General features: G+C 40.0%; 1 protein-coding gene across 3 annotated transcripts in view; it reads left to right on the forward strand.

The window, feature by feature from the left end:
- Positions 1-2,333: 2,333 nt before the first annotated feature.
- The window catches only part of smoc2 (SPARC related modular calcium binding 2), a 62,710-nt gene continuing 50,639 nt past the window's right edge, over positions 2,334-14,404 (forward strand). For all 3 annotated transcript variants that reach the window (XM_052498281.1, XM_052498283.1, XM_052498282.1), the window contains exon 1: positions 2,334-2,746. In XM_052498281.1, coding sequence (XP_052354241.1) covers positions 2,672-2,746 — 75 coding nt within the window. In that variant the 5' untranslated portion in view covers positions 2,334-2,671. The remainder of the gene's footprint in view (positions 2,747-14,404) is intronic.

Consider the following 14,404-nt stretch of genomic DNA (forward strand, 5'->3'; position numbering starts at 1 on the left):
ACCAAGAAAATCCTCTTGGAATGAGCCGAGAAAAGGAAAAAGATAGAAGTAGTGGGGCGGCAGCAATTTAAGGGGGTCACTACCCGATACAGGGGACTAATTTGAAATCCTTACTCGGAATGTATCCTGCCGCACGGAAGAATACCATATTGGAGTGATCCCATATAGTGCTACATAACCTATCTTGACATGTTAATACTGGCAGAGCTGTCTAAGAGGAAAATGAATGGTAGCTAACTGGACTAGGGGAGACTCATCATATTCATAGTCTCTTCTCTGCCCAGCTACTAGTTCAAGTGCACTACATTTGTATAGGCATTGATATTATACATTCGTATTATTAGATATTAGTTTAAAAATATATATGTACATTTGAACTCATGTTGCAATGGTCAGGAAGTCCTCTTTCAAATCAAGGTTGTCCCGTGGATTTAATTACTTAACTTGCCACCAGGTGGCATGATTGCTTTGAATGTGCACTGACAGGGTAACATTGTTGACATTGTTGCACGGTGACTAGTAACCTATGCAGACATAGGGTTAGACATAGGGGCAGACATAGGGTTACATAGGGTAATGTGCAGACACATTACCCCTTTGGCCATAACCTCTTTTTTGTTATTATTTATTGTGAGTGGTGTAGATGTTTCAACTGGAATTTTAATTTGCATGACTCTTTCCTGTACTCTATGACAGGCCTGTCCACAAGTGGAGGCTGGTGCGAGAAGCAATAGGAGGACGGGCTCATTGCAATGGCTGGAATGGAATAAATGGAACAGAGTGGAATGTGGTTTCCATATGTTTTATGTGTTTGATACAGTTCCTTTTATTCCATTCCAGCCATTACAATGAGCCCGTCCTCCTATAGCTCCTCCCACCAGCCTCCATTGCTGTCAACACAAAAGCGCTCCTGAGCCTCAGTACTTTAATGGCCTTAAAACCCACAGTTTCAGATTTTATGGACAATGTTTTATGTTTTTTTTGTATTAGGCTATTAAATTACATTTTTGCTTAGCATAATTTTAAAAAGTTTGCCTCAAATCTCACGTAGGCCTGTTAGGCCGAGCCTATTGGCCATAATATTCCATTCGAAATGATCGGTGCACACTGTGCACTGAGTGTTAAAACCTTGCAAATGTGTCTTTTGCCGAATGCCAACACTATAGGTTTGGGCCTACTCGACAGTACATTCTTTGACCGCCATATGACATTTTTTTGCACGCCCTCGGACACTGGCCTTCTAAGCCCAGCTAGTGAGATTCCACACCCAATTTCGCAGCCCACTGGACCGTTTGCGGTTTGGGTAAACTGTCAGTGAGCTTCCATCCATGGAATCTGGCATGATACTTCAATATTCCTCATACAAGGCAGCCCAGCTTGGTCTCATAGACTAGACGTAACATAGTAAATGTAAACCCGAGACACTCAAATTAATAGCTAACCCTAACCCAACTCCTAATATAAACCCTAACTTTCACACCCTAACCCCTAGCCTAGCTAACATTAGCCAGTATTCGTAATATATCATAAGTTTTGCGAATTTGTAACATATTGTACATTTCGAAAATGTGTAACATTACATTTACATTTAAGTCATTTAGCAGACGCTCTTATCCAGAGCGACTTACAAATTGGTGCATACACCTTATAACATATTGTATGTTTTGCAGATTCGTAACAATAATACAAATTGTAATTTGTAACATGTACTAAATGGGTGTCTCGGATTTACATACAGAATAATACAAATGCTCTGAGACCATGCTGGGCAGCCTGACCATCTTTTATTTGAGGTGTCAGAGGGCTCATGATGCGGGTGACCACAGAGCATCAAAGGGGTTTTCCATTCCTTTCGAGATGTGGACCTATCCATATCCCTATCTTTTGCGTGTGCGTTAGAGTAGAGAGAGAAAGAGAGAGAAAGAGAGAGAGATGGAGTTTTCGAGAGGGAGTTCAAGACTGTACACGCGGCTCAATATATGTTCTGTCCTCTTTCATTACCTTTCATACGCATGCGCTAGTCGCTACTCCATACTCACTACGCCTTTACGCAGTCTGGTCCTCTCTTTACTGAGCGTGGCTCATAACACAGCAGAGGACAAAAGAGAAAAGGATTCCCTGTTGTGGTTTAGGGGAAAAAAAGAAAAAGAGGGAGAAAGAAAGAAAATAGAACTTTGTTTGCCTTAGCTACCAGCAGCAGAAAGATAACTTCAAAACGTATAGGCTACCAAGGAACTGCCTGCATCCGATAAGGGATCTAGTCCACATACGAGGAGAGGGAGGGGGTGTGGAGAAAAGTCGAGAGAGAGACAGAGTGTGTGTGTGAGAGAGAGAGAGACAGAGTGTGTGTGTGAGAGAGAGAGAGCACCGAAGGAGGGAAAAAGGTCAGGACACAAGGGGCATTTCGCACTGCGAGAAATAAGGATAATATCAGAAGGTTGCAGAAGTAACGGAATTGGCAGAGATAAAAACGTGTGATAAAATAAACGTCTGCCCCACAACTTCTTCACAAAGTCAATTGAAAGGAGTACCTTGGTAATTGAATTGAGCGCATTTTCTCAAGAAAAGTATTTGGATACTTAGGACACAGTTGGTTTTGCTGAAGCCGAGACAGTAGGCTGGAGGCTTCACTTTGGATCGTGCGTAATTTTCATTGAGAGCCACCATCAGGATGCGCGTCTGCCTGCTCTTGGTCCTTCTCTGCCTCCTTTGCGCCGGGCACGCTCAGAAGTTCTCCGCTCTCACGGTAGGATACTATAGTATACTTCTGCCAGAATACTCTGACTTTTTGCAGTCGAGCATTTGTCATACTTGTGTATTGGTTTATTTGGGATATAGCCTTCTTACGCGCAGAATGCACGCTTGGAGCAATGGCTTTATGTGATGGCAATTAAGAAAATAACGTTTTTTCACCAGTTTACGAGCCGCGAAGAATAACATATGGTTCGGATTCTCCACTTGCATATTTTTGAACCCATGAACATAGCCTATTGATTTAAGTGTTGTTTTATCTGGAACTAGATATTGTCTATCTTTTTCATTTTTGTATTTCTTTATTTAGGCCTGTTAATATATCTATTTATTTATATGTAATCTTTTTTTAATATTTCTATTTCTATTCTTTTAATATATATTTTTTAACTTAAATGATAGGACCATTCATGTAAGGTCCCTCTTTGATGTAAGGTCCCTCTAATTTCCGTGCCAAATCATGTCCAAATCATCATCCTAAAGTATGACAAAAAATGACTGTGTAACTCAATGAAGTAACTTGTAGATGACTTGGACATGATTTGGAAAATTCTAGTTTAGGTACTATTGACTTGCATTGGATTGATTAAATCAATCAACTTACCTTGTTTCGTTAGATTGAGTTAGATCATGTAGATGAGACAGATAACATGTTTAGTTGAGCAAAGGAGGAACAAACTACATTGTAAAAATAGTTATTTTTGATCCGAAAGAAGATTAGCTGTGTGTTTGATTACGCTAAATAAGTGAACATTGCATATTGTATATACATTAAAACATAGTGTGGTGGTGGTTTTGATTATTATAATTTTTTTTACCAGAGCAGTGTTCTTAAGCTTTATGCATGTTAGAGGTACACCAAATATTGACTTGTCCACATGAGTCCATCATTCTAAAATCCGTTTTAGTGAAACATATCTGGGTATAAGAGTCCATTGTGAAAGCTAGATGTACTGCTAACACCTATAGCTAATTTAATGTAATGACTTTCAAAGGTCTGAAATAATTTAGAGAATTCTTCAGTTTAGCCTTATTGAATCTTTGGGTGAATTTTGTCTGTAACAATTGCATTTCTCAAAGCATTTTTTGTGCAAACGCTGCTCCTTCGTGGGACTCCATGTCAGCGAAGTCTTTCGTCCTTGCGCGCCTGTGCGCTCTCATTGCGAGTGTAAACACATTGGCTAGGGAATAGCTGGCTGGTTGCTTGGCGGGGAAACTCGTTTAAACCTGTTTGAAGGATGATATAAAGTATGTAGGCTAAAAACAGCCTCATAGTCTTGTAGCCTTATTATAGTGATATTTCGCATGTGCTGCATTCGTTGCCTTTTAGATAGAATAAATAAAACAGGGTTGAAATAAGTTGAAAAATGTCATCCATAAAAAAAATATAAAAAACATGCACATATTCAATATAAGAAATAGACAAACTGAAAGAACATTTATTTTAACCTTGCATTAATTAATTTTCTTTCAGTATGCTCCATAGAATCTAATTATCAATATAATAAAACTAGGCCTATGATATTTTCTTGAAAATGAGGCCTATAGCCTACTCAAACATGATAATTGGCTTTAATTAGCAAGGCACTGTGCAGATTCATTCATATTCAGCACATCATGATTCGTTTTTTAGGATAGGCTAATTATTAGAGATTCCGTACCGCTTTTTGTCAACAGCACACCAAATCTTTTCATCGATTTGAGGAATATTAGGCTATAGTGACGTCACCAATAGCCTATGTAAAATTTGTATCAATAGGCTACCTGTTGCATTTTTTGAGATATGAAAAGGAAACAGAAATGTGACTGACCTACACTGTACAGGTAGGAAAGTGTCCAGACAATTGTGAGCTGATTGACCATTAGGCTAGGTGTGAATGTTCTGAAGCTTAAAATTCTAATCCATCATGAACACAACAGAAACCCATAGACCCCTTAATGAGCCATCAGGGGGACAAAAGTATTGCTCAGTCTATGAGGTGGTTCGCTAAAAATGGCAGCAACATTTTATCAAATGTTCATGTTGATATTTTACAGTTTTCATGGGCATACAAATCCAAAATGATGTATGCTATTGCAAAATCAAATGCTTGCGTTGTACTTCAATATGCATAGGCCAATAGGACTACTTGTTGGATGCTCATTTGGAATCCAGGTGTTTAGTTAAGCCTAGTGATATTGTCAACCATCATCAGCTCATCCAGATTTTTTTTCTTCTGAATGAGAGTCAGATGTTGGGATATAGCATGGGGTGCTAGTTCGCCGCGCCTATGAAGACTGTTGCGATCAATGTTGGATTCCATCCAATACCCCTACATTTATGTTGATTGCCTGCTATTGTCAGATTGATTTACAGCAGGGTCTAGAAGATTTAACAGAGAAAGCATCAAGGTCTAGGCTACTGTGCCCAATTGCGTAGGATGGGCTGTATATTTTATCATAGAGGCTATTGTTACTTTGTGTCTCTAAAATCACAATGTTTCCATTTCTATTTTCATGTGACAAAGAGTCTTCTTTAAATTGAAACGACCTTAGCCCTGCCTTTTACCTGATCCAATATTTTTGCATGAACTGTTTATTGTCATACATTTGGTAGCCAATGCTACAAAATATAATATTCTGCCCATATGAACACATTTATTTTAGGCCACAGCCTAAGGAACAGCTACATGATTGAATGAAAAGCAGCAAACAGACACAACATTGTTTCAAATTCTTTAATAAAAGACACATAAACAGCTTGCTTCACAGCTTGCTTCACAGTTTCCTCGCCACATAGGCCTACAAGGAAACTCAATGTATCTCGACGAGTTCTTGGGGATCTGTACGCAGCATTGTACCTTCCACCAAAAGTTTTGCTCCTCAAAAAGAAACGTAAGAGGAATTTTTGTGTGCATGTACTCCGTCTGGCTAAGTGGCCTGACAGAATCTCTGGGTGCATTCTTTCTGCCAAGCAGTGGCATCTGGGCGCATGTACTCTGTCTGACCTGATAGAATCTCTAGGTGCCATCTCCCTGGGTTTGTAGGGTCTGACAGCTCCAGATGGTAGGAGTGGAGTGATTATCTCTGCTGGCATGTCTCTGTGATGCTGATGTGCCTGTTAGAAGCCTGCTCATTGCTCCAGTGCCTGGCTTGCCCAGTGATCCTCTCCAGTTTTGTTGTGCTAGTCACCCAGACAGCAAGCTAGAAGCCAAATATGCAAACATGACTGCATCCAACATCCAACAGCACTGATGACAATGCACTCTTTGGGGATGGGGTCCATGCCTCTCTGCTTTCACTGCCTTACCAGTGCATTTACATTCACAAAGCACTTGTCATTGTTACCACAGGCGAAGCACAGGCCAATGTCAGTTCATCCCCCTCTAGATCTGAGTAATGGTCTGAAGCACCATGCACACAAGGCTTCTGGTGAACTCTAAAACAACCTAATTGCTGTCCCCTCTTAGAGTGTAATGTTGACATGTTCATTGCATCATAACCCAGTAGGGGAAACCCAACAACACTACAGTGCCCATTCCATATTACCCATGAGCCCTTGCATGCTTATGAAGAAAAGAGAGGCAAGAGCACATTTTTGGGTGGCTGGAGGTTTTTTTAACGACCGTAATCATGTGTGCTCACAGTGCTCATCTCTGCTCACTTCTGCTCAGGTAGGAATAATAGAAAGTTGTAGAGACTGGAGGCCGAAGTGGCTGTAGAGGAATGCGCAGTGTCAGAGTCTTGCCTCTGTGATTTAGAGGTTGATGTGGCAGCCACCGCCCTTAGTGCCACTATTTATGGGCTGTGCGAGGATGCCTTAATATCCAATGGGAAACAAATGGCCATGGGTTGTTAACCTGGAGGTGAGGGGTCAGAGAAGCTCTCTCCTCTGCCTGCACATGGCATTTTGGAATGTGGGAGGAAGCATTGCATTGTGCAGATGCACCTCTCGCTCTGCATTCTCACACACACTGTGATATACAGTTGAAGTCAAAAGTTTACATACACTTAGGTTGGAGTCATTAAAACACATTTTTCAACCACTCCACAAATTTCTTGTTAACAACTACAGCTTTGGCAAGTCGGTTAGGACATCTACTTTCTGCATGACACAAGTCATTTTTTCAACAATTGTTCATAGGCAGATTATTTCACTTATAGTTCACTGTATCACAATTAAAGTGGGTCAGAAGTTTACATACACTATGATGACTGTGTCTTTAAACAGCTTGGAAAATTCCAGAAAATGTTGTCATGGCTTTAGAAGCCTCTGATAGGCTAAGTGACATCATTAGAGTCATTTGGAGGTGTACCTGTGGATGTATTTTAAGGCCGACCTTCAAACTCAGTGCCTCTTTGCTTGACATCACAGGAAAATCAAAAGAAATCAGCCAAGACCCCAAAAAAAGTATGGACCTCCACATGTTTGGTTCATCATTGAGAGCAATTTCCAAAAGTCTGAAGGTAATACAAAATTCAAAAGGCATTCGCACATCTGAGCAATCTTTTTTGCAGGTGCATGGCAACAGTTAAACAAGATGAAGGAAACAGGAAACTGTACACTGCTCTTGATAGTATCACTGATATTAATAAGCTTACTTATTGGTCTCACGGCTTTCGTCAGAGCTTTTGTGATTTAAAAAATAATTAGCACCGTTATGTAGACCTAGCCCTACCTACCCACATTCGTTCCACATGTCGATAGGGGTTGGAGGCAAAGAAAAAACACATAAGTGCTACCAAATATAAAAGCCTGAAGGTACCATTTTCATCTGGACAAACAACAGTACGCAACTATGGGACAACACCATGGGACAACGCAGCCGTCATACTGCTCAGGAAAGAGCAGTATGTCTCCTAAAGATGAACGTACTTTGGTGCGAAAAGTGCAAATCAATCCCAGACAACAGCAAAGGACCTTGTGAAAATGCTGGAGGAAACAGGTACAAAGGTATCTATATTCACAGTAAAACAAGTCCTATATTGACATAGCCTGAAAGGCCGCTCAGCAAGGAAGAAGCCACTGCTCCAAAACCCCCATAAAAAAGCCAGACTATGGTTTACAACTGCACATGGGGACAAAGATTGTACTTTTTGGAGAAATGTCCTCTGGTCGGATGAAACAAAAATAGAACTGTTTGGCCATAATGACCATTGTTTTGTTTGGAAGAAAAAGGGGGAGGCTTGCAAGCCAAAGAACACCATCCCAACCGTGAAGCACGGGGGTGGCAGCATCATGTTGTGGGGGTACTTTGCTGCAGGAGGCACTGGTGCACTTCACAAAATAGATGGCATCATGAGGTAGGAAAATTACGTGGATATATTGACGCAACATCTCAATACATCAGTCAGGAAGTAAAAGCGTGGTTGTAAATGGATCTTCCAATTGGACAATGACCCCAAGCATACTTCCAAAGTTGTGGCAAAATGGCTTAAGGACAACAAAGTCAAGGTATTGGAGTGGTCATCACAAAGCCCTAACATCAATCCTATAGATGATTTGTGGGCAGAACTGAAAAAACATGTGCGAGCAAGGAGGCCTGCAAACCTGAATCAGTTACTCTAGCTCTGTCTGGAGGATGGGCCAAAATTCACCCAACTTATTGTGGGAAGCTTGTGGAAGGCTACCGGAAACGTTTGACCCAAGTTAAAGAATTTAAAGGCAATTCTACCAAATACTAATTGAGTGTATGTAAACATCTGACCCACTGGGAATGTAATGAAATAAATAATAGCTGAAATAAATAATTATCATTACTTTTATTGTGACATTTCACATTCTTAAAATAAAGTGCTGATCCTAACTTAACTAAGACTGGGAATTATTACTAGGTTTAAATGTCAGGAATTGTGAAAACTGAGTTTAAATATATTTGGCTAAGGTACATGTAAACTTCCGTCATCAACTGTTCGCAGAGACTAGCCGTCCACAAACACATACACACTGATATATGTGTGCACTCTGTCCTTGTGGAGGCAGAGGGATGGAGCAGTGTTTGGTGTGTGTGTTCTCAGCGTTGAGCTAAAAAGTGTTGTGAGTGTTATATCTGACTTTTGATTCTAATGGAGTTAACACCAGTGGGATTGAAATTGACGCCACCTGCGGTGAATAAATGATGTGGGGTTTTTGTCACTCCACTGTGTTGAGGTCATTTCTCTGTCAGAGTGCAAAAAAACACGGAAGGGGCCTCATGATCATATTTACCAGTATCCCTTGCTGCAGGTTGCTATTTATAATTGTTTGTTTTAATATCTATGTTTCTGCATGCATATTGATTGATTCATTGTTCTTATACTACCCAAAGATAACACATTTTTCTTAACATATCCGATCTGTAAGTGGTTGGACTTATTGCATCTGTTATTGAGATGGTTGTTCCAGTGTAGATGGTTTAGGTAGTCTCATTTATCCCTTACAAGTTCCAATTGTTGGATATCCTAATATGACTTGCCGATGTGGCCTGCAAACCAAGTTTTTCAGACCACTGTGTTAGGGTAAAACTAGGCTGTCGAAGTATGATGTTGTCAAAAAAAGTAATATATTGTCATAAATAATTAAATCTTTATGATAAAATATTCACTTAGCCACTCACTTGCTGAAGGTTGCAGGACTGAAAGCTGTGAAATGCAACAATAATGTTTCTGTCACTAGCAAACACGTAATGTGTACTACAATTACCTCTAAAATGTACTTGAAAGGAACCCTGGGAAATAAATATGCAAATAGGCCTTTACACCCTACAGTGTTAAAACAACACCCCAGAATGAGTTACTGTAACTCCACAGGTATTCATTGCTTACCACAGAAAAATTTGGTAACTATTTGCATGAGCGTTCAGAGATCATATCTTATTATTTAACATTGTTTTAGGTTTTTGATTATTAGGCATTTTATCCCACTTTCACAGCCATTGTTGTGCACTGTGCTCAATCCACTAACAGTAGCCTAAGTGTGTCACGACTTCCGCCGAAGTCGGTCCCTCTCCTTGTTCGGGCGGCGTTCGGCGGTCGACGTCACCGGCTTTCTAGCCACCGCTGATCCACTTTTCATTTTCCATTTGTTCTGTCTTTGTTTTATCACACCTGGATTCACTCAAACAATTACTTGTTTATTATTTAACCCTCTGTTCCCCATGTTGTATTTGTGAGTGATTGTTTATTGTTATTGTCAGGCGCTGCACTTTTGTTTTAGACCGTGTTTTGGCACTCGTAAAGTGAGCCTTTTTATTATACTCCGCTCTCTTGCACTTGACTTCGCCTCCCATATACACGCCAACACTCTTGGGGTGTTAGTTTTTCAACAAAAATTATTATTTTACATAAACCCTTTATAAGGCCTACATAGATGCTTCACATGGTTAATACATGTAAAGAACTTTGTGAGACAATAGATATAACATGGAATGTTGTGGTGTTAGGTTGTGGTGATGTCAATTCTATAGGTGTCTGTTTCGAAAAAATGTCTTGGAGAGAGCTCGACCAAAACATCCGGTCGGAGACCTCGGCCTCATTTAATTTAATTTGATTCACTTTGAACAATTCCTTGAAGTCGCGGATGGATATTTTTTTCCATTTTCAGTGATCAGATATTCCTGCACTTTTCGACGAAACGCACGTTCTGTTATAGTCACAGACGTGATTTAACCAGTTTTATAAACGTCTGAGTGTTTTCTATCCACACATACTAATCATATGCATATACTATATTCCTGGCCTGAGTAGCAGGGCGCTGAAATGTTGCGCGATTTTTAACAGAATGTTCGAAAAAGTAGAGGGTCGACTTAACAGGTTAAGGGGAACTGCACCCGCTGATTTGGCCTCATGTTTTAGCTTGCTCCTCAAGAAATGCTAGTGGCCATGACAGAAGCCAAACGTGAGTTGGCTTGTGGGTGTGGTTCGATGTGGGTGCTTCTTGGGTGTGCCTTTGCCACCACCAAGACACACCCATCTGTCAGCAGCCCGCAGCTGTTTCCCTCAACTTAATCACAACAAACTAACTTCATTCAGGTTGAGTTCAATAGCTTTGAATAGGTCAGTAGCCTACAGAGTAATATGAGAAGGATGCATTTGCTGAATTTATGTAGATAATCTAAGTGTTTTGATAACTTTTAAATGTAGTAACAGGTCCATATATAATAAACAAGCCTTTACGTAATACCGTAGAAGCAGTGTTCTACTAATATAACAATGTCCACCTTTCATCTTTCATTGCCATTCACAGCATTCTGTCTGGTGGCAATGGGGCTACCTTGGCAAACATGTCAGAGTGGTCATACCTTCCTGTGTGGTGTCCCATATACAACAGGAGGTCCCTGATCCTGGTGCAGAATACACAGGGTTTCTCCCTCCCGATATTGACTGATACCACTCAATTCAATAATAAAAAAGCCGATTGCCAGGTCTCTCCCCATTCAGAGACACCAGTATCAAGCCTGTCTTTCAAGTCTCCATGTGCTGGCTCCATACATGTTTCTGTGAATACACACACATAGTGTATGTGTTTTATTAGCAATGGCAGTTAGGATAGGAAATAAAGTATCTGACACACAAACAAGTACTATGTTAATACCCTCTTGATTCTAGCCATCCCGGATCCGGGATCGTGAATACAGCCTCAAGCTCATTACCATAACGCAACGTTAACTATTCATGAAAATCGCTAATTAAATTAAAGAAATATATTTGCTCTCAAGCTTAGCCTTTTGTTAACAACACTGTCATCTCAGATTTTCAAAATATGCTTTTGAACCATAGCTAAACAAGCATTTGTGTAAGAGTATTGATAGCCTAGCATAGCATTTAGCCTAGCATTCAGCATGCAACATTTTCACAAAAACAAGAAAAGCATTCAAATAAAATAATTTACCTTTGAAGAACTTCAGATGTTTTCAATGAGGAGACTCTCAGTTAGATAGCAAATGTTCAGTTTTTCCAAAAATATTATTTGTGAAGACAAATCGCTCCGTTTGGGTAAGAAAAAAACAGAAAATTAAGTCATTACAACCCAAACTTTTTTCCAAATTAACTCCATAATATCGACAGAAACATGGCAAACGTTGTTTAGAATCAATCCTCAAGGTGTTTTTCACATATCTATCGATGATAAATCATTCGTGGCAGTTTAGTTTCTCCTCTGAAGAAATGGAACGTGTATGGACCTAGAGATTACGCAACAATTTCGACGCAGGACACCGGGCGGACACCTGGTAAATGTAGTCTCTTATGGTCAATCTTCCAATGATATGCCTACAAATACGTCACAATGCTGCAGACACCTTGGGGAAACGGCAGAAAGTGCAGGCTCATTCCTGGCGCATTCACAGCCATATAAGGAGACATTGGAACACAGCACCTTCAGAATCTGGGGCATTTCCTGTATGAAATTTCATCTTGGTTTCGCCTGTAGCATTAGTTCTGGGGCACTCACAGATAATATCTTTGCAGTTTTGAAGTTTTTTCTTTCCAAAGCTGTCAATTACATGCATAGTCGAGCATCTTTTCGTGACAAAATATCTTGTTTAAAACGGGAACATTTTTTATCCAAAAATTAAAAGAGCGCCCCCTATCTCGAAGAATTTAATGATTGAACAGGTCAGATAAAACCTACCCAACTATAGTCTTCCCATCAAATGACTGAGGCTGCCATCTGGAAAAAGCATCTCCAGTCCATCTGCAATAGGCAGAGTTGAGGCAGATTTCATCAGCGACACATGGAATGAAAATAGTATTACTGTTACTGGACATTTGTGCTGTATTGTATTATTAGTAATCACCTCATTGTGAATGTGTTGAGTTGATGTGTTGAGTGCCTTGTCAGACTAAACCTACCTAATTCTGTTCTCCCCATTGACGACCATTGGTGAGCAGGCCAGAGGTGAGGTCTTTGCCAGAGCCCCATTGATGGGCATAGCAGCGTAGATCAGCTCCTGGCCACTCATCAAAGATACTGGTCGGTACTGCTGAGCGATTTACCAACATATACTTTTTTTGGGCTATTAAACAAGTCATTGACCGTCGTCAAGTTCAGTTACATGAATTCCATTACGTTTTTTTATTTTGTGAACCCAGTGCACTGTTAATCTAGAGAGGAAATCAAATCATTCACAAAATAAACCAAATTAAGTACTATTTGGGATGCTGGGTTGAAGGGAGTCATAGTTTTAATTGAGCAAATATTCAACCTAGTTCAGCGCAGAAACATGGTAATTAACTACAATGACCATTTTTTTTTACTATTGTGCCATTTTTCCCCAGCTTAGATGGATCAGAGAGTAAGAGGCGAAGTGAGAGGTTTCACTCTTGCCAAAATCTGTCCAAAACAAGCCCAATGCATTTCTGTGGGCTTATTTTGGACCTACGATTGTAACCTGCCTTCCCACCTTTATGACTCCGATTGTTAGGGCAGAGACATGGACATCTTGTCATATACAGTATGCATATTTCTGGATGGATACACTTTTACGGCTGCTACGTTAGGTTAGATACACACAGACCACATAGACCGAGAGAGGAATGTACACAACACAAGAGGAGAGGGATAGAGACAGTTCGTGAAAGTATGCCTTATCTACTTTGAAGAACAAGTAAAATTATTTCATCAGACAGCTCTGCAGGCTAGCTAAATAAGATGACTAAAAACAGTACAGCATGGGTAAGACATCATTTTCGATGGCCTGGCTGGCTGACTGCAATTGCTTGAGTAGAGATGAGATGATTACTTTATGAAATGAAAAATAATGAACTAATCAAATTAAAACTAAGTAATATACACAACTGAAATATTTTCAATTCAATATTTTGTTTAATATTCAATATTCAATATATTTGGCTTTGGAATTTCCATTAAAAAGCATGGAAATCATTGTAAAGTCATAATTTCATAAGGCATTTGACACAAACACACAAAGCACTGATTACATTATCAACGGTGGTTCTGATTAGCCTGTGATACTATCAAGTGTGCGGTTTCCTTCTTTTCTCTCATTGTATTCAACTGTTACCATGCACCTGCAAAAAAGACAGCTCAGATGTGCGAGTGCATTTGGAAATGTTGTTTCTGATTAGCCTGATGAAACCAACCTGATCTATGCTTTCACCTTTCTATTTCACTTCAGATATATCATGCCCTGGACATTATACAGTGGCTTGCGAAAGTATTCACCCCCTTGGCATTTTTCCTATTTTGTTGTCTAACAACCTGGAATAAAAAGTTGGGAAAAAAGTTTGTATCATTTAATTTACACAACATGCCTACCACTTTGAAGATGCAATATATATTTTTAATTGTTAAACAAACAAGAAATAAGACAGAAACACAGAAAACTTGAGTGTGCATAACTATTCACCCCCCTAAAGTCAATACTTTGTAGAGAGCCACCGTTTGCTGCAATTATAGCTGCAAGTCACTTGGGGTATGTCTCTATAAGCTTGGCACATCGAGCCACTGGAATTTTTGCCCATTCTTCAAGGTGAAACTGCTCCAGCTTCTTCAAGTTGGATGGGTTCCTCTGGTGTGCAGCAATCTTTAAGTCATACCACAGATTCTCAATTGGATTGAGGTCTGGGCTTTGACTCGGCCATTCCAAGACGTTTAAATGTTTCCCCTTACACCGCTCGAGTGTAGCTTTAGCAGTATGCTTAGGGTCATTGTCCTGCTGGAAGGTGAACCTCT

Source organism: Oncorhynchus keta, chromosome 36 (assembly GCF_023373465.1).
Source record: "Oncorhynchus keta strain PuntledgeMale-10-30-2019 chromosome 36, Oket_V2, whole genome shotgun sequence".
NCBI lineage: Eukaryota > Metazoa > Chordata > Actinopteri > Salmoniformes > Salmonidae > Oncorhynchus > Oncorhynchus keta.